The sequence below is a fragment of the Phascolarctos cinereus genome, unplaced genomic scaffold (assembly GCF_003287225.1).
Source record: "Phascolarctos cinereus isolate Bilbo 61053 unplaced genomic scaffold, phaCin_HiC Scaffold_3;HRSCAF=262, whole genome shotgun sequence".
Taxonomy (NCBI): domain Eukaryota; kingdom Metazoa; phylum Chordata; class Mammalia; order Diprotodontia; family Phascolarctidae; genus Phascolarctos; species Phascolarctos cinereus.
The window spans coordinates 208460170-208484584 of NW_027555736.1; the positions used below are offsets into that span (position 1 = coordinate 208460170).

The 24415-nt window shown below is 42.4% G+C and overlaps 2 protein-coding genes and 1 pseudogene across 3 annotated transcripts in view; 2 read left to right on the forward strand and 1 right to left on the reverse strand.

The window, feature by feature from the left end:
- The window catches only part of KCNK13 (potassium two pore domain channel subfamily K member 13), a 255404-nt gene that overhangs the window by 81755 nt on the left and 149234 nt on the right, over window positions 1–24415 (reverse strand). The gene's annotated exons all lie outside the window — the stretch shown is intronic.
- On the forward strand, window positions 3786–9542 carry LOC110217728 (zinc-alpha-2-glycoprotein-like; annotated as a pseudogene). The gene is made up of 4 exons (XR_002327127.2): window positions 3786–3979; window positions 6492–6724; window positions 7945–8217; window positions 9309–9542. The product of XR_002327127.2 is annotated as a zinc-alpha-2-glycoprotein-like (transcript).
- LOC110217725 (zinc-alpha-2-glycoprotein-like) lies at window positions 12921–18621 on the forward strand. The gene is given in 5 exon segments (XM_021000239.2): window positions 12921–13187; window positions 15529–15648; window positions 15651–15770; window positions 17001–17273; window positions 18365–18621. Coding segments are annotated over 4 exon segments (600 nt in total). The 5' UTR covers window positions 12921–13090; the 3' UTR covers window positions 17264–17273; window positions 18365–18621.

Consider the following 24415-nt stretch of genomic DNA (forward strand, 5'->3'; position numbering starts at 1 on the left):
AGGAAAGAAGGAGGAAGGAGGAAGTTGGTGGTAAATTCATGGGATACTGTATTTGAAACTGAGAAGGTGGGAACTGCTATGGAAAACAGTGAAGAGTCACTGGAAACTTCTCAGGTGACAAGGAAACAAGAAGAAGAAAACAGAAGAATCGTTGAACAGATGAATCACTTGGCTGAGTATCCAGGAGAGTTCCGTGTTTCAGTAGATGATAGAGAATGAGGGAGACTTAGAGATGTAACTCTATGGTACCCCCAGTAAGGATGAGAATGAGAAGCTATGAAGGTCTTTGTCACTATCACCACAACTACCATACTGTTAACTATCATTCAGTGTCTAGCAAAGGGGATTACATAATCCTAGATCCTACCTTTTCAGAGTTTACAATAGAGACAAATGATATTAAGCCAAACAATAAATGTCAATATAAAATAAAGGTCATAGAGCACTGGGGAGGGGGGTGCAGAGCACTGATTTCATTGGTTTAGTATAGTTCCAGCAAGGAAATTCTTGGTAACAATATGACTGGTCTTGCAACTTCTAGTATCCTAGACATGTCTGGGTATTGAGTGTTAAATGACTTGCCTAAGGCATGTTGCAGAAGGGTGTTACCCCATCTTTCTGACTCTAATATTAAATTTCTTTTCACTGGACCACACTGATACTCAAGGAAAACATAACTAAAAATAAATATAAATATGTTGGTGCTAAGCAAAGAATAGGGCAAAGATTTAGGTATCAGTGGAGATGAGCATCAGATATCTGAGGGCCATCTAGGGAATTCCAAGTTGAGACATAGTAGGGCTGGGAAGTTCATTCTTCCTGCTCATAGTGGGAAAGTTTCCTGGAAAGGGTACGAATTCAGGAGCAGTAGGGATGAGAAGACACAGGGAAGAGGTAATTTAGGTACTTGGGAACCAAGGAAGGAAGCTACATGGGAGGGGAAGATAGGATGATGGGAACTTTGAGCAGACATACCCAAGTATTGCAGAAAGTGTATGGTATGGCATTGACTGTGAGTGGGAATACTTAACTGCTACTCTGTCCCAACTCAAGAGCAGATGGATGGGGCTGAGGTAGAGGAAAAGGCAAGTAGAGGGTCCACCCTCTAAAACACCTGCCTCCAGCCCTCCTGGAATTCTCTCTCTTATTGGAGGTTTATGGGAAGGCTTCCCAATTCCTCAATATGTCTCCCACTGACACTTTCCCCAATTCTTCAGCATCAGCTTTCATGTGGGGGCAGTGAAGTGGAGCAATGTCTAAAGGATAGGGCTTGAAACAAGGAAAACTTTAGTTCAAATCCTGCCCCAGACTAGCTATGTGAATCTGGATATGCAATGTAACCTCTCCCAGTCTCCTTTTCCTCATCTGACTAAAATGGGGATAATAATATCTCCTACCTCACAAGGTTATTAGGAGGATTAAATGACCTAAGATATGGAAAGCACTCTGCAAACCTTAGAGCACTATATAAATGCTAAGTATTAGCTTTTACTATTAATTCTCCCCTTTGTTGCCGTTCAGTCATTTCAGTCGTGACTCAGAAAACCCCATCTGGGGTTTTCTTGGCAATGATACTTCCATTTCCTTCTCCAGCTCATGTTACAGATGAGGAAACTGAGGCAAACAGGCATTAAGTGACTTTCCCAGGGTCACACAGCTAGTAAGTATCTGAGGCCAGATTTGAACTCAGGAAGATGAGTCTTCCTAGCTCCCAGCCCAATGCTCTTTCCACTGCACCATCTAGCTGATTTAACTCTTCTTAATCATTTACAACCTATGGCAAGGCTAGGCTGTTAGAACAAGGAAACCTATTAAACTTAAAATAACATTCCTACTTCCTGAAGTCACTGGTTTCCTCTTCACACCCCTTAGTTAAGATGATGGTTTCAGCTCTTGAGAACTGTATCTTTATTCTGACATCTAGAAGGGACGTACATAGACAGAGGGTGTGGGTATAAGTTGACTCAGATGTGTTAATAAAAAAACTAAGGGGTGAAAAGGGATTGTAATGGGAGAAAAGGAAAGGAGGAGGCAGAAAAGGGTAAAGTATATCACATGAAGAGGCATAAAAACATATTACACTAGAGGGAAAGAAGGGAGGGAGATGAGCATTGTTTGAACCTTACTCTCATTGGATCTGACTCAAGGAGGGAATAAGAATGAAAGTTTCTTGCATCATTATCAATACCATGAAAGTGGTCACATTAGGGGATTGAGTTAGCCATTTATGACTGGACCAGCTGAATTTGAATTTTAATGCCTTGTGGGCATCCAAGCAAGGCAACAGCGATCACCTCCCCAGTTGCCCAAATATGGAGCCATGTGGTTTAGCCTATTTCTATTTGGGGTACTTTTGGTTAGTCAGTCCATCAAAAGGAAAAGTTTCAGGGACTTGAATGAATAGGAGTTTTCATTGGGGAGTTAAAGTTTAGTCAATTATAATCAAATATGAATTTTTATCCACCCACAAAGGCCACAAAGAATTGATTTCAAGATCTCCCGAACAAGAAAGAGCCGATTAATTTAGCTCCCTTGGGGAAGTCAGCATGTCGATGACCAAGAGGAATTAAAGGGTTCTGGCCACTGCTACTCCCCATTCCCTGCACCTACACTCACCAAAAACACTCAAAATACAAATTGCTATTATGAACTTATCCCTACCCCAAGACAACTTAACACCTACTTTCTTGTCATCTTAGGTGGAGACACACAGACCACTGATAAACTCTCGGTTTGTACCTGGGCCTAACTCTGAAGACTAGTCATTTTGGGGGCAGCTAGGTGGCACAGTGGATAAAGCACTGGTCCTGGAGTCAGGAGAACTTGAGTTCAAATACTGCCTCAGACATTTGACACTTTGTAGCTGCGTGACCCTGGGCAAGTCACTTAACCCCATTGCCTAGCCAAAACACACACACACACACACACAAAACCGAAAAACTAGTCATTTTCCAACCACTACCTGGCCCTAGCTGTGGCTTCACCTATGCACCTTCCCCAAAACACTACAGCAAGTGTATTTAGATGCTCTGCCACCAGAGTCAGAGATGGAGGAAACTCAGAGGTCTTCTAGTCTATCTCAGATCTGAAGTATGAATTCACGTTACAGTCTCTTCTTCTTGGAAGGTCTTTACTAGAGAGAGAACCCATTGTCATTGAAGCAGTTCATTCAATTTCTGCAGAGCACTCTTGGGTAGGAAGTTCAATTTGACATGTGCTCCCTATCATGTCTGAGTTATCCAGTCCTATTTCTGCCCTCTGTAGCCACAGAGAACAAGCCTATTCTCTATTCTGTGTGAAAACACTGTAGGTATTTGAAGACAGTGTATCCTACATCAATATAATCTTCAGAGAAAATATTTCCTGTTCCTTCAATTGATCTTTCTGGTTTCTAATCTGCTCACCTTCCTGGTGCTCCTCCTCTAGAAGCATTCCAGCTTGCCATTGCCCTCCTAAAATGTGTCTTTAGAACTCAACAAAGTATTCCACGTGTGGCTAGAATAGGAAAGAATGCACAAGAATGATCACACCCTAAGCTCCTTCTTCTAGATCCCATATTGATGTTCATGAAGCACAATGTTACATCAGGTTGGTTAATGCAACCAGCTTCATTGGCTCACCCTGAGCTTCCTTTCCACTAAAACCCCTAGGTCTTTTTCATAAGGACTACTCTTGGGACACTTCTTGGTGCTATTTCTGGAATTTCAGGTTCTGTTTGTTTTGTTTCTGGTATTCAGGGGGTGGATTCCACCTTGAAACTCTCCTTGGCCACTGTAGCGTCATCTCCTGAGAAGGGTTCAACAGTATATAACACAGCAGAAAAGAGAGCTATCACAACATCCATCACATCTCAGCTGATTCAGACCAGATTTCTGAACTGAAATACATCTCTGGATTTGGAATGATGGGGCCCCTGATGACTGTCTTCTTCCTGTGTTGTTTTCAGGGACCACAGTTCTTGGACAGAAACAAGGAAAACGTGAGTAGAGCAAATGGGAAAGAGATATCTGGTTTGGGGGTGAAATCAGAGAGTAGAAAGGACATGATTAGATTTAGAAGTCAAAGAATTTTGTTCTCACTTATTAGCTGTGTAACCTTGAGTAAGTGATTTAACCTCTATGGGCCAATTTGGGAAAATGGAGGCAGAGTAGGGAGGTTGGAATACATGGTCTCTAAAATACTTTCTAGCTCTAAATATATGAACCTATAAGAAGAGGATCTCAGAGGCAGAATGGGACTCTCCCTTCAACATGTGCCTTGGACGCCAGTCCCTGAACTGTTTTTGTGTGATAAACTCATTGCACTGGGAGGAACAATTTGGGAAGTAGACAAAGAGAAGGGAAACCTATAGAGCAAGGAGAGATGGAATGAAAGGAGAAAAGAAGTGGTAAGATTCCCCAGTTATCATGTATTCCCAAACACTAATTATAGATCAGTATCTATTAGGCTCAGAGGTACTGCTCCTCCATCACCCAGTAGGAAAGGGCAAATACTCCACACACACACAACACACACACACACACACACACACACACACACTCACGCACACAGAGTCAATAGGGACAAGCTTCATTTTTCCTGAGGAATTGCCTTCCTGTCTCTAGATTCTCTATCAACCTTAAATTAAGGAAGGAAATGGAGATGAAACACAGATCTAGAAAAGTATTGATGCTACAACAGGAAAACTTGTTTTTAGGCAGAACAAGAGTGACATGGTGAACATGGCGCCCTTCAGAGGACACTGAATCTACTCGGTGGCTATGTAGAAGGCACTGTCTGTGTGATGTGGTTGTGGCCATAAGTTATATTAGTGGGAAGGAGTAGAGTTGGGAAAGAGGAAAGGAATGCAGACTCTATGATTTTATGCCAGGAGTCACCTAGAAGTTCCAGCATTCATGATGACATGATGGAGGAGGGTAGGTTTGGGAGAGGGAGGTCTAGAGTCTATTTCCATCTCTATCAAGCCCTACCCTGAAGCTTAGGAATGTGCATGATAGAGAACTTGAAACCTAGGAAGGAAATGATGAACCATCTGAGGTGGAAATCATGGAGGGGAGGGAAAAGCCCATGCTCCTTGTCCTTTGGCAACCCTGTGAGAGACCTAATACAGTAAGAACATCAGATCCAGAAGCCATTTCTATGTTCTTATCTTTGTACATCAATAATACTTTATATTTATACTGTATAATTTTTTAGAGTTGGCAAGAAGCTTGCTTACAGCAGCCTAAAGTAGGCAAATCAAACTTGCTTCACAGAGGGGAAGTTGTGGTTTGGAGATTAAGATGATTTGCCCAAGGTTACACAGGTACTGAATTAGCAAAGTCTGGATTTAAACTCAGTTTTTCTAAACCCAGGACTATTTGTGTCACAGCATACTCCTCAAAACCTGGGCAGTAAGTTATTCCAATGTTACCATTTACAGTTTTACAGGGGAGAAAACTGAAGCCTTGAAAGGTTAACTGGCTCCTTTCTCATAGTGCCCCCTGCTTTTCTTTTCTTTCTTCAAGCCTCCTTCCTTCAAGATGGAGACCAGACTGCTCCTCCAGTAGGAGCAGAAGCGGCCCAGCCCCTTAGACCAACAACAGGGAAGAAACATAATGGGACTATGGGGCTGGGAGCTGGGCCAGGGACCCTAGGTATATGAGTTTCATGGAGTACCAGATTCTTCATGAGAAGAATGAGGGGCTTCAGAGAGAATCTACCTGCCAATCAACACAGAAATACCTTCTACCACATGCCATACAATGGAATCCAATCTCTGCTTCAACACCTTAGGAGCTCACTACTTCGGAGGGCATTTTATGATAAGTCAAAGATGTAGCACATTCTTCTTTACACAGTTGAAAGCTGTCTTCAACCTACTGATCGTCCTTCAAAAACTAAGTCCTCCAGAGTGACACAGAAGTGTCTTCTATCTGATGGCCCTTCACTTCTTGAGACAGTATCATGTGTCCTCAAAAAAGCACACATCCATTTGTTCTTTCTCCAGGTTAAACATCCCTGGGCTGCATATGCAAAGGTTTGAGTTTTCCTGTCATCTTGCACATCCTCTTTGAACAATCCCATTTATTGTGTATTGTTCCCACTTAGGGTAGATCCCTAAGATCTGAGACTAACTTCTTTCCCTGTTTCTATCCTCAGAACTTAGAATAGTACTTGGTAAATATTAAGCATTTACCAAAAGCATTTTCAGTCACTAGTTCATTCATTCATTATTAGTATTTAGACAGAGATTCGTGGCATACTCCAAATGTAACATGGGAAGAATACCTTGGCACTGGGATCACTTGGGTGTCAAAGCTGCTGGCTGAGAGACAGATAGAAGAGGGGAGAACCAGGAGAAAGTATTCAATGGGTAGTTATTGGGCCTGTAACAAAGTTCACATGTTCACCTCATTTCTAACCTCCTTCTCTGTCACCCCCAATAAGTAGACTCTATTTGGGAGATTAGCATTAAAATGTCTCACTCAGTTCTCTCTGGCTTTTCTCAGAGTGTGATTCTCTGGTATACAAGGACAAAGCACAATCAAAAGGCACACCCTTTTTCACAAACAAAGCCTACTTCAATGAAAACTCATCTACAATATGATAGCAATAGCAGGAGGCAGTGCCTGAACCAGGATGGGAAAATGCTGATGACTGGAAGCAAGAGGTAAGTTCAAAAAGAAGACAAGGTTTTGCAATGGAGACCTGAAGAATCATGGCTACCATAAAGATGTCACTGGTGAGTGTATAAGTATATAGGGCAGGGACAAGGGGCCAATGCCTAGGAAAGGGTTCAGGGAGCCCCTGTCGCCTTCTGCCTAACAGAGACTGTCCCTAATCGTCAGAGGGAAGAAGGGGATATAAAAGGGAGGACAGAGAAAGGAGAAAAGGGGAGAAAGGAGGAGCAATGACTGGCCATAGGCCTTAGGTGGAGAGAACGCATCCAGAGGAGGCAGAGATAGAACCATCCCCAAAACATAACTCTGTCCTCTACCTCTCTTCCTTCTGCTTCTCCTTTCCTGCTATTCTACCCAACACAATGATCTCAGTGAAACATGAAGTGGGGACAGATCAATTCCTGCTTCTGAGGCATCAGCTTAGCTAAGTTCTCTCTCCTTACCCCACTGGGCTTTGGGCCTCTTATAGGAGGCACCACACTGTTGCCTGACATGCTCCTGATTCTAGGACTGAATGTTAAAACTAAAAAGTACCTGAGAAATCATCTAATGCACCCTTTTTACAGAGAGGGAAGTGATCATGATCCTGGTACATTCAGAAGAACAATTAGTCAGGAGCCTAGATGGCTTCTGGCAGTCATCTATCTCTCAGTCATTGATCCACTGATCTCCTGCAGATCAGTCAGTGGCAAAGCCAGGCTGGCCTCATGATGTCCAATCACCCAGTCCAATGCTCATTCCACTTAACCACAATGACTGTTATTCCCCGTTGTCTACAGCAGGCAACCACATACCAGGCCAGGTTAGCTCTCATGATGGTTAGTCACAGGTTGTAACAACTTGTTGTAACAGAAAAAGTTCTGGATTTGAGTCTGAGAACCTAGTGTAGAATTTGGCTCCGTTATTTGCTGTCCTAAAAAGCTCAGGAAAATCACTGCCCTCCTCTGGGCCTCAGTTTCCCCATTTGCATATGAGCAGGATGGGATAGGTCATTTCCAGATCTAATTCCAACAATTATTTTGCTCACCTGTTCTTTTTTCTCTACTCCTAGGAGCATGGATGCAAGGAATTAGCCTAAAAAGAACTGCTCTCTTTGTAAACTTGCTTCCTATCTGTTGTTCATGCCTTAGCTGCCTAAAGGAAAAGAACTGGGTGTTTGTTTTAAGGAAACACCTTTTCATTTATTAGGATGTCTGGATATATCTCAGGATTATCAGTATTTGGAAACATATTTTTCTACACTGTAGGCAGCTCACCATACTTGGGGCTTGGGTGTTTTCAGGTCTCCATGTCTTTAGTGGAGATTATGGCTGTGAAGTTTGCAAGAATGGTGTCACAAATGGATTCTGGCGTTATGACTATGATGACCGACCACTCGTTGAGTTTGACAAAGAAATACCAGCCTTTATCACAAAGGATCCGGCAGGTGACATAATCAAAAAGAAATGGGAGGCAGAAGGTTCTGTGATTCAGGCCAAGGAATATCTGGAAAAGACATGTATTGAGAATCTCAAGAAATACCGGGATTATAAGAAGGCTAATTAGGATAAACTAGGTAATCTGTCTATCTCTTGTTGTCATAGTCACCTGGGTCAATTTAGGGACTAGGGAAACTTGGAAACACTACCATTAGAGTGTCTGAAGACATTTTAAAGCCTGAAATGCCTCCAGAATATTTCCTCTGCCTTTCATTTCCACTAACCAGGGGACAATGGTACTTGAAAATATGAATTCAGAAACATCTTTAGTTCCATTGGAATTAAAATTAAAGCCCCAGCCACTGAAGTGAGGTCCCTCTCTACTGGGCATTGTGAAAGATATAGGGAAAGATGGAGGGACTGAGGCAGGATGATGTAGGAAACAGAAAACAAGATGTCCATAATAAGACTCAACCCTCCCTATCTCTGTCCATTCATCAAATCTCAGATTGTCAACAGGAACTGCTCAACCACACTCCTGAGCACTTCTTATTCAGCTTCTGGTGGGAATCCACATACTCTCCTCTGGGCAGCCAAGTTTCTTCAGTGACCAACTCCCCAAAACACAGTTATTCCTATCTCTTTGCCTAGAAGTGGTCAACTCAAGAGAGTTCTGGGCCTGGAGAGAGGAAGACTTGAAACAGAATCAAGTCCCACACACTTACTTAGGGCTGCCAGGTGGCACAGGGGTAGAGTGCTGGGCCTGGAGTCAGGACTTCCTGAGTTCAAATGTGTCCTCAGACACTTAGCAACTCTGTGATCCTGGGCAAGTCACTTAACCCTGTTTACCTCAGTTATCTCATCTGTGAAAAATGAGCTGGATTTGTTTGCCATGAACACCCCAAGTGGGATCACAAAGAGTTGAACACAATTAAAATGAGTGAACCACAACTTGCTGAAAACAATCAATCTCACAGGTGACCATAGAAATCTGATGCGATGAAATAGGAAAAGAGAAATGATAAATGAGATGGAAGAACACTGGGAAAAAAGGAGTGTGGAGGAAGTTGGTGGTGGGTGGGGTGTTGTAGCTGAAGTTAAGAACCTATGACTGGCTAGTACAGCTGTGAAGAGTCATTGTCAACTTGTCAGAAAGGGGACAGGGAGAGAAAGAATAGAAGAAGAATAGAAATAAATGAATCACTTGGTAAATAGCATGTTTCAACAGATGGCCAAGATTGAGGGGGACTCAGGAATGGAGCTCCATCTTAAGCCCAACCAAGAAGAGAATGAGAAGCTGTGAAGATCTTCACTGCCATCACCATTACCCCTCTACTTCACAGTGTCCTGTCATTGGACTTCCAGGTTCTTTCCTGTAAGAGCTTTCAATGTGAAATAAACAGCATTAAGCTGAACAACTAACTAAATGTCTCACAAAAAAAAATAAAAGTCATATAGCATTTGTCTGTGTTTGGGTGTATTAGTGTGTGTGTTTGTGTGTGTGTGTGTGTGTGTGTGTGTGCACACGCAGATTTCTGCTTTCATTGGTATAAAGTAATCCAGCAAATGACTTGCCTAGGGTCACACAACCAGTAACGCCTAGCTCTAGGCCTAGCTATCCCCAGTCAACACTGGGGTCCCACTGATCCTACCTTCCCTACAGCACTGTAACAAGTCTATTTGGAAGTCTCTCCTCTTCTCCCCAAGTCAAAATTTGCAGAAATGGAGGACATACCTCAGAGATCTTTTAGCCTAACTTCCATCTCAAACAGGAATTCTCTCTACAACCTCATGTGGAAGGCCTTTAATAGAGAAAGAACTCCTTGTCTGCTGAGCCCCTCCCCTCTGCCCCATTAGCTCTCTTTGGGGGAGGGCAGGAAGTTCCATTTGAAGTCTGCCTCCTTATAACCTGTATCTGAATTCTAACCTCTAGCCATAGTTCTGCCCTCTGAAGCCACAGGGAAGGGGTCTATTCCCTCTTCCACATGACACCCCTTTTTTAATTATTTGAAAACAGTATGTCTTGCTTGAGTTTTTTCTCCTCTGGAGTAAATATCCCTCATTCCTTCAACTGACATTCCTGCTCTATTCACTTCTCCTCTAGAATCATTGCAGCTTACTAATGCTTGTCCTAAAATGTGGCATTTAGAACTAGCCACAATATCCATGTGTGGTGTGAATTAGGCAGAAATCAGAAAAACTATCATACCGCAAGGCCCTCCATCTATACCTTTTACTTATGGCCATGCAGCATGATGTTAAGCTAGATTTGTTTTACTTTGGTTTGGTTATTGTGGGTGGCTATACTGATTCACCTTATTATCCACTACAACCCTCAGGTCTTTTTCATATGAATGCTTCTTAGGATATATATTCTGTTGGGGGTATTTTTTGGGAATTCCAGGTTCTATAACGTTTTGTTTCTAATATATAGAGGGTAGCTTCCCACCTTGAAACTCTCACTGGCTGCTGAACTCTCATCTTTGGGAGTGGGTTCAATAGCTTATAACAATGGAGAAGAGCAAGGCGTCACAGCCTCCATGTCATTTCTGTGAAATATGACTCCTGGTCAAAATAAATCTCTGAATTTGGTATGACTGGGGTCGCTGGTCACTGTCTTCTCCATGCTATTGCTTTAGGGACAACAATGTCTAAGTAATCTGGAAGCTGTGAGTACAGTTGTCTGGTTTGGAGTTAAGATTTGGGGTTCAATCAGATAGCAGAGAAGAAAGTACTAGATTTATAATCAGAGAAAGTAGGTTATAATCATAACTCTCCCCTACTAGCTATGTGGCCTTAGGTAATTTATTCTTTCTTCTGGGAGAAACTGCAGGAAAAAGGCCATTTCTGGGCTCCCCAAAAGCCATCATGGCATTCCCAAGATATAAGTATAAGAGTTAGAGTGTATTCGGGTCTGAAGTCACTGCTCTTCCATCACCCGCAGCATAAGGTAAATGGCACATTACAGTAAGATGGACAGACAGACAGACAGACAGACACACACACACACACACACACACTCATACACAAACACCCTATTGTTTCAGAGGAAGTACCCTCAGAAGAGGACAGAAGAGAAGCAGAATGGACAGATGTGATGAGGGCAAGGCCATCTTGAAGACACTGAACCTCCACCTGAGCTATGCAGAAGGCACAGTCTGGGCAGTATGGCTGTGGTCATAAGCTATACTAGAGGACCAGAAGTAGTGTTTCGATAGAGGGACAAAATAAGGGCCATAATCTTTAACTACATGAATCACTTAGCATTGCTAGTAATCAGTGGCGACCATGTCACCTCTCAAACAGCATAACGATTATTTGATAGTGGCAGGGAGGAGTTTGGGGGAATGATGTCTAGAGGTGACATTCCCATCCCTGTGAGGTACCACTCTAAAGTTCAGGGCAGTGCAAAAGCAGCTGATCTAGGCAAGTTGGGGGCTATAAGGTAAAAGCCGAATCCTGTGAGGTTGACATCAGGGAGGGCAAATCCCATGTTCAGCATCTCCATGTGACCCTGTGAGAGACAGAATCAGGGTAAGAGGACCATGTTCTAACCCAAGAGAGCAATTCTTATATTCTTACAATTGTGCATTAATAATAACATATTTCAACAGCACAATTGCTTATTCTTTGCAAAACAGTTTCTTCACAGCAACTCAGTTCTGTTATACAACCAATTCTCCTATATTGGGACATACACATTTCCCCCAAAGCATTGAGTTATGCAAAATCAGGCAATAAAAACCACAGGAATTATGGGGAAAGTGGAGTTAGGAGCAAAGTACTCAAAAACTTTCTCAGTGATGCGGAAAAAAATAGATAAAAACCTGCTACTTACTAAAAATGGTAGCATAATTTTACACATGTTAAATTATTAAGAAGTACATAAGTATAATACTAGGGGGCAGCTAGGTGGTGTAGCGGGATAGATCTGTAGCCTTGAGGAAGGAGAACCTGAGTTCAAATCCTGCCTCAGACACTTGACACTAGTTGTATGACCCTGAGCGAATCACTTGCCCCCATTGCCTAGTCAAAAAAAAAAAAAGACAGACTAGCTATTTCCAACCAGTACCTGGCCCTGGCTGTGGCCACCCCAATGCACCTTCCCCAAAAAACCATAGCAAGTGTGTTTGGATGCTCTGCCCCCACAGTCACAGATTTTCAGAGATGGAAACCTCAGAGATCTTCTAGTGTATCCTAGATCTTGAATTCACTTTACAGCCTCTTCTTGGAAAGCTTTTAATGGAGAACCCATTGTTACTGAAGCAGTTTATTCAATTTCTGCAGAGCCCTCTTGGGTAGGAAGTTCCATCTGACATGTGCTCCCCATCATGTCTGAGTCCTCCGGGCTTACTTCTGCCCTCTGAAGCCACAGAGAACACGCCTATTCTCTGTTCTGTGTGAAAATACTTTAGGTATTTGAAGACAGTCAATGTATCCTACCTGACTCTAATCTTCTGAGAAAATAACTCTTGTTCCTTCAATTCATCTTTCTGGTTTCTAATCTTCTCACCTTCCTGATGCCCCTCCTCTAGAAGCATTCCAGCTTGCCACTGCCCTCCTAAAATGTGTCTTTAGAACTTGGCAAAGTATTCCACATGTGGCTAGAATAGGGAAGAACGCACAAGAATGATCACACCCAAAGCTCCTTCCTCTAGACCCCATATTGATGTTCATGAAGCACAATGTTACATTAGGTTGGTTATTGCAATCAGCTTCATTGGCTCACCCTGAGCTTCCTTTCCACTAAAACCCCTAGGTCTTTTTCATAAGGACTACTCTTGGGACACTTCTTGGTGCTATTTCTGGAATTTCAGGTTTCGTTTGTTTCATTTCTGGTCTTCAGGGGGTGGATTCCACCTTGAAACTCTCATTGGCCATTGGACTGTCATCTCCTGAGGAGGGTTCAACAGTATATAACACAGCAGAAAAGAGAGCTATCCCAACATCCATCACATCTCAGCTCAATCAGACCAGATTTTTGAACTGAAATACATCTCTGATTTTGGAATGATGGGGCCCCTAATCACTGTCTTCTTCCTGCTGTTGTTTTCAGGGACCACAGTTCTTGGACAGAAACCTCATAGTGCCCCGAAACCAGGAAAACGTGAGTAGAGCAAATGGGAAAGAGATGTCTGGTTTGGGAGTGGGGTGAAATCAGAGAGTAGAGAGGAAACGATTGGATTTAGAGTTAAAGAATTTTGTTTTCACTTATTAGCTGTGTAGCCTTGGGAAGTGATTTAACCTCTAAGGGCCAGTTTGGAAAACAGGGGATGGGTAGATGTTCTCTAAGATACTTTCTAGCTCTAAATATGTGAACCTATAAGGAGAGGGATCTCAGAGGCAGAATGGGACTCTCCCCTCAACAGGTGCCTTGTTGCCAGTTCCTGAGCTGGTTTTGTGTGGATAAACTCATTGTGCTAGGAGAAACAATTTGGGAAGAAGACAAAGAGAAGGGAAATCTATAGAGCAAGGAGAGATGGGATTGAAAGGAGAAAAGAAGTGGCAGGATTGCCAAAAGTTACCATAGTATTCCCAAAATACTAGAATATAGATCAGCATTTATTAGGCTCAGAGGTCACTGCTCCTCCATCACCCAGTAGGAAAGGGCAAATACTACACACACACACACACACACACACACACACACACACACACACACACACACAAATACACACAGAGTCAATAGCTTGATTTTTCCTGAGGAATTGCCTTCCTGTCTCCAGATTCTCTATCAACCTTTTAAACTTAAGGAAGGAAATGGAGATGAGAATGCAAATATAGAAAAGTATTGATGCTACAGACCAGGAAAACTTGTTTTTGAGGCAGAACATGAGTGACATGGCAGGTGCTGGGCACCTTCAGAGGACACGGCATCTCCTCAGAGGCTATGAAGAAAGCATTGTCTGTGTGATGTGGTTGTGGCCATAAGTTATATTAGTGGGGAAGGAGTAGAGTTGGGAAAGAGGAAAGGAATGCAGACCCTACAATTTTATGCCAGGAGTCATCTAGAAGTTCCAGCTTTCAATGTGTCAACTCTCAGAAACTACAAAGACATGATGGAGGAGGGCAGGAGTTTGGGGGAGGGAGGTCTAGAGCTCCTATTCCCATCTCTATCAAGCACTGCCATGAAGCTCAGGAATGTGTAAAAGCAGGTGATGTAGAGAACTTGAAACTTAGGAAGTAAATGTTGAACCATCTGAGGTGGAAATCATGGAGGGGAGGGAAAAGCCCATGCTCCTTGTCCCTTGGTAGCCCTGTCAGAGACATAATCAGAGTAAGAAGACACTCACATCCAGAAAAGGTATTTCTATGTTCTTATCTTTGTATATTAATAATACTTTATACTGCATAATTTTTTAGAGTTGGCAAGAAGCTTGCTTACAGCAGCCTAAAGGAGGAGTGCAAATCAAACCTTGCTTCATAGAGGAGAAAGGTGTGGTTTGGAGCATTAAAATGATTTGCCCAGGACCAGGGACCATACCAGATATGTCTAGGTGTACCAGGTATAAAATAGTGTACCATACTAGGTGTACCAGGCCAGGAGTCCTAGTGATATGAAGTTCATCGAGTCACAGATTCTTCAAGAGAAGAAAGAGGGGCTTCAGAGAGAATCTAGTGAAACCTGCCAGGCAACACAGAAATACCTTCTACCACATGCCATAAAATGGTCCTCCAATCTCTGCTTGAATACTTTAGGAGTTCATTACTTTGGAGGGCAGCACAGTCGTTTTAAAACAAATCAAAGATGTAGCAGGTTCTTCTTTACATAGAGTTTAAAGCTGTCTTCACACTGACCCTCCTCCAAAAACTAAGTTCTCCAGAGTGACAAGGAACAAATATGGTCCTTCTTCTATCTGATGGCCCTTCACCTTCTTGAGAAAGTTATCATGTGTCCTCAAACCAAAGCACACATCCATTTGTTCTTTTTCTCCAGGTTAAACATCCCTGGGCTGCATATGACAAAGGTTTGAGTTTTCCTGTCATCTTGCACATCCTCCTTTGAACAATCCCATTTATTGTGTATTGTTCCCACTTGGGGTAGGAGATCCCTGAGATCTGAGACTAACTTCTTTCCCTGTTTCTATCCTCAGAACTTAGAATAGCACTTGGTAAATATTAAGCATTTACTAAAAGCATTTTCAGTCACTAGTTCATTCATTCATTATTAGTATTTAGACAGAGATTCATGGCATACTCCAAATGTAACATGGGAAGAATACCCTGGGACTGGGATCACTTGGGGTGTCAAAGCTGCTGGCTGAGAGACAGATAGAAGAGGGGAGAACCAGGAGAAAGTATTCACAATGGGTAGTTATTGGGCATGGTAACAAAGTTCACATGTTCACCTCATTTCTAACCTCCTTCTCTGTCACCCCCAATAAGTAGACTCTATTTGGGAGATTAGCATTAAAATGTCTCACTCAGTTCTCTCTGTCTTTTCTCAGAGTGTGATTCTCTGGTATACAAGGACAAAGCACAATCAAAAGGCACACCCTTTTTCACAAACAAAGCCTACTTCAATGAAAAACTCATCTACCAATATGATAGCAATAGCCAGGAGGCAGTGCTGAACCAGGATGGGAAAATGCTGATGACTGGAAGCAAGAGGGTCAGTTTCAGAAAAGAAGACAAGGTTTTGCAATGGAGTACCTGAGAGATATCATGGCCTACCATAAAGATGTCACTGGTGAGTGTATAAGTATATAGGGCAGGGACCAAGGGGCCAATGCCTAGGAAAGGGTTCAGGGAGCCCCTGCAGCCTTCTGCCTAACAGGGGCTGTCCCTAATTGGCAGAGGGAAGAAGGGGATATAAAAAGGGAGGACAGAGAAAGGAGAAAAGGGGGAGAAAGGAGGAGCAATGACTGGTCATAGGCCTTAAGGTGGAGAGAACGCATCCAGAGGGAGGCAGAGATAGAACCATCCCCAAAACATAACTCTGTCCTCTACCTCTCTTCCTTCTGCTTCTCCTTTCCTGCTATTCTACCCAACACAATGATCTCAGTGAAACATGAAGTGGGGACAGATCAATTCCTGCTTCTGAGGCATCAGCTTAGCTAAGTTCTCTCTCCTTACCCCACTGGGCTTTGGGCCTCTTATAGGAGGCACCACACTGTTGCCTGACATGCTCCTGATTCTAGGACTGAATGTTAAAACTAAAAAGTACCTGAGAAATCATCTAATGCACCCTTTTTACAGAGAGGGAAGTGATCATGATCCTGGTACATTCAGAAGAACAATTAGTCAGGAGCCTAGATGGCTTCTGGCAGTCCATCTATCTCTCAATCATTGATCCACTGATCTCCTGCAGATCAGTCAGTGGCAAAGCCAGGCCTGGCCTCATGATGTCCAATCACCCAGTCCAATGCTCATTCCACTTAACCACAATGACTGTTATTCCCCGTTGTCTACAGCAGGCAACCACATACCAGGCCAGGTTAGCTCTCATGATGGTTAGTCACAGGTTGTAACAACTTGTTGTAACAGAAAAAGTTCTGGATTTGAGTCTGAGAACCTAGTGTAGAATGTTGGCTCCATTATTTGCTGTCCTAAAAAGCTCAGGAAAATCACTGCCCTCCTCTGGGCCTCAGTTTCCCCATTTGCATATGAGCAGGATGGGATAGGTCATTTCCAGATCTAATTCCAACAATTATTTTGCTCACCTGTTCTTTTTTCTCTACTCCTAGGAGCATGGATGCAAGGAATTAGCCTAAAAAGAACTGCTCTCTTTGTAAACTTGCTTCCTATCTGGTTGTTCATGCCTTAGCTGCCTAAAGGAAAAGAACTGGGTGTTTGTTTTAAGGAAACACCTTTTTCATTTATTAGGATGTCTGGATATATCTCAGGATTATCAGTATTTGGAAACATATTTTTCTACACTGTAGGCAGCTCACCATACTTGGGGCTTGGGTGTTTTCAGGTCTCCATGTCTTTAGTGGAGATTATGGCTGTGAAGTTTGCAAGAATGGTGTCACAAATGGATTCTGGCGTTATGACTATGATGACCGACCACTCGTTGAGTTTGACAAAGAAATACCAGCCTTTATCACAAAGGATCCGGCAGGTGACATAATCAAAAAGAAATGGGAGGCAGAAGGTTCTGTGATTCAGGCCAAGGAATATCTGGAAAAGACATGTATTGAGAATCTCAAGAAATACCGGGATTATAAGAAGGCTAATTAGGATAAACTAGGTAATCTGTCTATCTCTTGTTGTCATAGTCACCTGGGTCAATTTAGGGACTAGGGAAACTTGGAAACACTACCATTAGAGTGTCTGAAGACATTTTAAAGCCTGAAATGCCTCCAGAATATTTCCTCTGCCTTTCATTTCCACTAACCAGGGGACAATGGTACTTGAAAATATGAATTCAGAAACATCTTTAGTTCCATTGGAATTAAAATTAAAGCCCCAGCCACTGAAGTGAGGTCCCTCTCTACTGGGCATTGTGAAAGATATAGGGAAAGATGGAGGGACTGAGGCAGGATGATGTAGGAAACAGAAAACAAGACGTCCATAATAAGACTCAACCCTCCCTATCTCTGTCCATTCATCAAATCTCAGATTGTCAACAGGAACTGCTCAACCACACTCCTGAGCACTTCTTATTCAGCTTCTGGTGGGAATCCACATACTCTCCTCTGGGCAGCCAAGTTTCTTCAGTGACCAACTCCCCAAAACACAGTTATTCCTATCTCTTTGCCTAGAAGTAGTCAACTGAAGAGAGTTCTGGGCCTGGAGAGAGGAAGACTTGAGACTGAATCAAGTCCCACACACTTACTTAGGGCTGCCAGGTGGCACAGGGATAGAGTGCTGGGCCTGGAGTCAGGACTTCCTGAGTTCAAATGTGTCCTCAGACACTTAGCAACTCTGTGATCCTGGGCAAGTCACTTAACCCTGTTTACCTCAGTTATCTCATCTGTGAAAAATGAGCTGGATTTGTTTGCCATGAACACCCCAAGTGGGATCACAAAGAGTTGAACACAATTAAAATGAGTGAACCACAACTTGCTGAAAACAATCAATCTCACAGGCGACCACAGAAATCTGATGGGATGAAATAGGAAAAGAGAAATGATAAATGAGATGGAAGCACATTGGGAAAGAAGGAGTGTGGAGGAAGTTGGTGGTGGGTGGGGTGTTGTAGCTGAAGTTAAGAACCTATGACTGGCTAGTACAGCTGTGAAGAGTCATTGTCAACTTGTCAGAAAGGGGACAGGGAGAGAAAGAATAGAAGAAGAATAGAAATAAATGAATCACTTGGTAAATAGCATGTTTCAACAGATGGCCAAGATTGAGGGGGACTCAGGAATGGAGCTCCATCTTAAGCCCAACCAAGAAGAGAATGAGAAGCTGTGAAGATCTTCATTGCCATCACCATTACCCCTCTACTTAACAGTGACCTGTCATTGGATTTCCAGCAAAGAGAATTACATAGACCCAGGTTCTTCCCTGTAAGAGCTTTCAATGTGAAATAAACAGCATTAAGCTGAACAACTAACTAAATGTCTCACAAAAAAAAATAAAAGTCATATAGCATTTGTCTGTGTTTGTGTGTATTAGTGTGTGTGTTAGTGTGTGTGTGTGTGTGTGTGTGTGTGTGCATGTGTGCACGCAGACTTCTACATTCATTGGTATAAAGTAATCCAGCAAATGAAGTTGTTGTAACAATGCAACTGGTTCTGCCACTTCTGATATTCTAGCCTTTGTATTGAGTGTTAAGTGACTTGCCCAGGGTCACAAAACCAGAAATGCCTAGCTCTAGGCCTAGCCATCCCTAGTCAACACTGGGGCCCCCCTGATCCTACCTTCCCTACAGCACTGTAACAAGTCTATTTGGAAGTCTTTCCTCTTCTCCCCAAGTCAAAATTTGCAGAAATGGAGGACACACCTCAGAGATCTTTTAGCCTAACTTCCATCTCAAACAGGAATTCTCTCTACAACCTCATTTGAAGGCCTTTAATAGAGAAAGAACTCCTTGTCTGCTGAGGCCCTCCCCTCTACCCCATTAGCTCTCTTTGGGGGAGGGCAGGAAGTTCCATTTGAAGTCTGCCTCCTTATAACCTGTATCTGAATTCTAACCTCTAGCCATAGTTCTGCCCTCTGAAGTCACAGGGAAGGGGTCTATTCCCTCTTCCACATGACACCCCTTTTTTAATTATTTGAAAACAGTATGTCTTGCTTGAGTTTTTCTCCTCTGGAGTAAATATCCCTCGTTCCTTCAACTGACATTCCTGCTCTATTCACTTCTCCTCTAGAATCATTGCAGCTTACTAATGCTTGTCCTAAAATGTGGCATTTAGAACTAGCCACAATATCCATGTGTGGTGTGAATCAGGCAGAAACCAGAAAAACTACCATACTGCAAGGCCCTCCATCGACACCTCATACTTATGGGCATGCAGCATGATGTTAAGCTAGATTTGTTTTACTTTGGTTTGGTTATTGTGGGTGGCTATACTGATTCACCTTATTATCCACTACAACCCTCAGGTCTTTTTCATATGAATGCTTCTTAGGATATATATTCTGTTGGGGTTTTTTTTCTTTGGGAATTCCAGGTTCTATATATTTTGTTTCTAATATGTAGTGGGTAGACTCCCACCCTGAAACTCTCACTGGCTGCTGAACTCTCATCTTTGGGAGTGGGTTCAATAGCATATAACAGTGGAGAAGAGCAAGGCATCACAGCCTCCATGTCATTTCTGTGAAATATGACTCCTGGTCAAAATAAATCTCTGAATTTGGTATGACTGGGGTCGCTGGTCACTGTCTTCTCCATGCTATTGCTTTAGGGACAACAATGTCTAAGAAATCTGGAAGCTGTGAGTACGGTTGTCTGGTTTGGGGTTAAGATTTGGGGTTCAATCAGATAGCAGAGAAGAAAGTACTGGATTTATAATCAGGGAAACTCAGTTATAGTCATAGCTCTCCCCTACTGGCTGTGTGGCCTTAGGTAATTCATTTATTCTGCTGGGAGAAACTGGAGGGAAAAGACCATTTCTGTCCCCTACCCGAAAGCCACCATGGCATCCTCAAGATATAAGAATAAGAGTTAGAGTCTATTCGGGTCTGAAATCACTGCTCTTCCATCACCCCCTGGCATGAGATAAACGGAATATTACAGACAGACATACAGATATACCAACACTCACATACACAAACGCCCTATTGTTTCAGAGGAACTACCCTCAGAAGAGGCCAGAACAGAGGCACAATGGGAGGGACTTTCAGGAGGCACCACCATGTCACCTCCCAAACAGCACAAGGCTTTGTTTGATAGTGGTGGGGACGAGTTTGGGGGAGTGAAGGCTAGAGCTGACATTCCTGTCCCTGTGAGGCACCACCCTAAGATTCAGGGATGTGCAAAAGCAGCTGATCTAGGAGAGTTGGGGGCTATAAGGTAAAAGCCGAATCCTGTGAGGTTGGGCAAATTCCATGTTCAGCATCTCCAAGTGACCTTGTGAGAGATAGAACCAGGGTAAGAGGACCTTCTTCTAACCCAAGAGAGCAATTCTTATATTCTTACCATTGTGCTTTAATAATAATATATTTCAACAGCACCATTTCTTATGCTTTGCAAAATAGTTTCCTCACAGCAACTCACTTCTGTTATATAGTCAATTCTCCTATATTGGGACATACACATTTCCCCAAAGCGTTGACCTATGCATAATCAGGCAATAAAAACCACAAGGCTTATGGGGAAGGTGGGGTTAGGGGCAAAATACTCAAAAACTTTCTCAGTAACACATAAAAAATGGATAAAAACATGCAACTTACTAAAAATGGTAGCAAAATTTTACATGTTAAATAATTAAGAAATACATAAATACATAAATAGTGTCAGTAACCATGGCCCCGGGCTGCTACTTGGTCTGTGTCCCAGGGGTGGCAAAGTCTTTAGCAAGTTGGGCAATCTAGAATTGGAGACCATGTTGAAATGTGAGTGCGGGGATTCAGACCAAATTTCTACAGGTCACAGCTTCTACTGCACCATAAGATATGCAAGAAATATGGCACTTTATTTGAAAAAAGACCTGAAGTTTGCTCATGAATGTGGTCAACAGAAAGGTTAGAGATTATGAATAATTATTCAATGGTATAAATTTCCAAATTTTCACTGATTCTCAGTGAAGAAATCAAGCATAACCAAACAGAAATTCACCTTATTCTCAAAATGTTTCCTGATAATATCAATTGCATTGGAACAAACTGGCAATTTCAAAGCAAATAGTATAGCAGATCTGAATGTAGGTAGCAATTCATATAATCTGTCTGAACTCAGCTCCCTCCTTCAGTGGAGGCTTTGAGGTTCATGGCTCCACTCTCCAATCAGAGGGCCACAGAGCAGTGATGAGATGGACTACCAAGGCTGATGGTCTCTCACAGGATGATAATGGGATCTTGCAGGATAATTTCCCAATAATTACAAATGCCTCTTTGTGGCATTTAACCTTTACCACCTGGACTCAAAACTACCTTTCTAGCTTTATTATTTTTTTGATTTTGGGGTTTTTTTGTTTGTTTTTGAGGCAATTGGGGTTAAGTGACTTACTCAGGCTCACACAGCTAGGAAGTGTCCACGTCCAGATTTAAACTCAGGCCCTTGTGACTCCAGGGCTGGTGCTGTATCCACAGCACCACCCAGCTACCTCTCCTTCCAGTTTAATAAAACTCAATTTAACCCCCCCCTTTAAACTTTACACTCTAGAGAAACTAACATTCTTGCCATTCATCACTCATGACTCTCAATCGCCCATCTCTATGCCTTTGCCTGAGCTGTCCCCATGGCTAGAACGCTCTCCCTCCTCATCACCAATTCTTGGAATCCCTGGCTTCCTTCAAGACTCGTGAAGCTCCACACTCAACACAAAGCATTTCCTCATAATACTTTCCCTCCCAAAATTACCTTGTATCTATTTTGTATGTATGTGTGCATGTATGCATGTGTACATATCGTCTCCCTCAATAGAACAAAACCTCCTTGAGGGTAGGGACTATCTCACTTTTGTCTCTGTTTCCTCCAATCCTGGCACATAGTAGGCTTTCAATAAATGCTTGCTGGTAGATTTGCTGAGGCATGTATCCTCTTTAGGCAGACATGAGTCACAGCCTGAGCACTAAACCTGGACTCGTGAAGGCCTGTGTTTGCATCCCACATCAGGCACTTACTTATTAGCAGCATAATTATTCTGAGCAAGTCACTTAACCTTTCTGACACAGGCCCTTCATCGCTAAAATGAGGAGGCTGGGCTCTGGGAGCTCTCCCTCTGAGTATTTGAAAATGCAAGCCACATATAGTAAGAGCACTATTGTTTGAAGAACAACTGTGAATGACTTAAGGTATTCTGAGTATTAGGAATATTCAAATTAACTACAAAGGACTCATGAAGGAAGATGCTCTCCACTTCTAAGTATTATAAGTACTCAGATTAACTACAAAGGATTCATGAAGGAACATGCTGTGCATCTCCAGAGAAAGAACTAATAAATAGAAGTATGCACAGTATGGTTTTACATATGTATGTGTATGTGTTTATAGATATACACATTTATGTGTACGTATATCTAATATACATACACGTATACACACATAAGTCAAATGGTGGCCTTCTCCAGTGCAGGGCTGGGAAGGAGGTAGCCAGACAGTTTGGAATTTAAAATGTAAGCAAAAAAGAAATTGAATTGAATTTTTAAAAATGCAAGCCACCTGAGGTGGGAAGAATCAAAGGAAGAGCTATAGATGGTGGATGAGAACTAAATTTTTTAAAAATCAGAAAGTACCCAAATATGACGAGCATGTCGAAATGGAAGAGTGTGGCAGGAGAGGTCTGTGAAACTGGGGAGGGCGCCCACCTACAGCATGGCGGCAGCAGCACAAGCTGTGGGCTTTGGAGGCTACCATGATTCCAGCAGTGATAACAGTTTCAGGCGCTCTCAGCTCAGAGACAGTAAGAGGTTCAAACAACTGGTTGGAAAGAGACCATAGGGGACCCTTTGCTGGTTCTGGATTGGCAATTCTATTGTCTACAAGCAGTTCTGGCTCATAGTTTCAGGTTGGAGAGCAGTGACTGTGGTCTCGATTCCAAGACAAAGAGGAGCACTAGCATTTGTGGCTGCAGGGAAGCAGGGGGCCTTTCCTGAGTAAATATTAGAGTGCAGACCAAGAAAGCTATGAGCACATGTCTCCCTGGATCATACCACCTGGGAAGCACTCAAAACTTGCAGACGCACAGAACTAGCTCTGAAAATAGCAACATGAAAAAGCCTGAAACTACATTTTGATAAGCGGTACCAGAGTCAATAAAGAATAAGAAGACATTTTTACAGCAAGTTTCTTTGATAAAGGCCTCATTTCTCAAATACATAGGGAACTGAATCAAAATTTTAAAAAAAAGCCATTCCCCAATTGACAAATGGTCAAAGGATATGAAGAGTCAGTTTTCAAAAAAAGGAACCAGAGCCATCTATAATCATATAAAAATGCCTTACATCACTATTAATCAGAAAAAAGCAAATTTACACAGCTCTGAGATAAGACCTCACATCTATCAGAAATGATAAATGCTTGAGAGGATTAGGGAAAATAGGTACACTGATGGAGTGCTGGTAGAGTTGTGAACTGGTCCATCCATTCTGAAGAAAAATTTGGAACTATGCCAAAAAGGGCTATAAAACTGTGCATACCCTTCAACCTAGAAATACCATTGGTAGGTCTAGACCCTAAAAAGATCAAAGAAAAAGGACTTATATGTACAAAAATATTTGTAGCAGCTCTTTTTGTGATGGCAGAGAACTGGAAATTGAGAGGATGCTCATCAGCTGGGGAACGGCTGAATAAATTGTGGCATATGATTGTGACAGGGTACTATTGTTCTATAAGAAATAAGAAGAGGGGGGGCCTTCGGTAAAAATATGGCAAGATGTATATGAACTGATGCAAAGTGAAGTGAGAAGAACTGGGAGATTATTGTGCACAGTAACAGCAAGGTTGTGATGATTACATGATGATTACTTGGTTACTCTGATCAATACAATGATCCTAGGCAATTTCAAAAAGGTTATCCACCTCCAGATTATGAATTGGAGTACAAACTGAAGTATAATTTTCTCATTTTCTTTCCTTTTTTGTGATATGACTAATATGAAAATTATTTACATGATTTCATATGTATAATTGACATCATTTTGCTTGTCTTCTGAAGGGGGGTGGGAGATCTGGGGTGGAGGGAGAGAATTTGGAAGTCAATTTAAAAAGAAAAGAATGTTTAAAATAAATAATAAATTTTAAAAAATTAAAAACCCCCTCCAAGATTTAGGAAATTCTTCTTT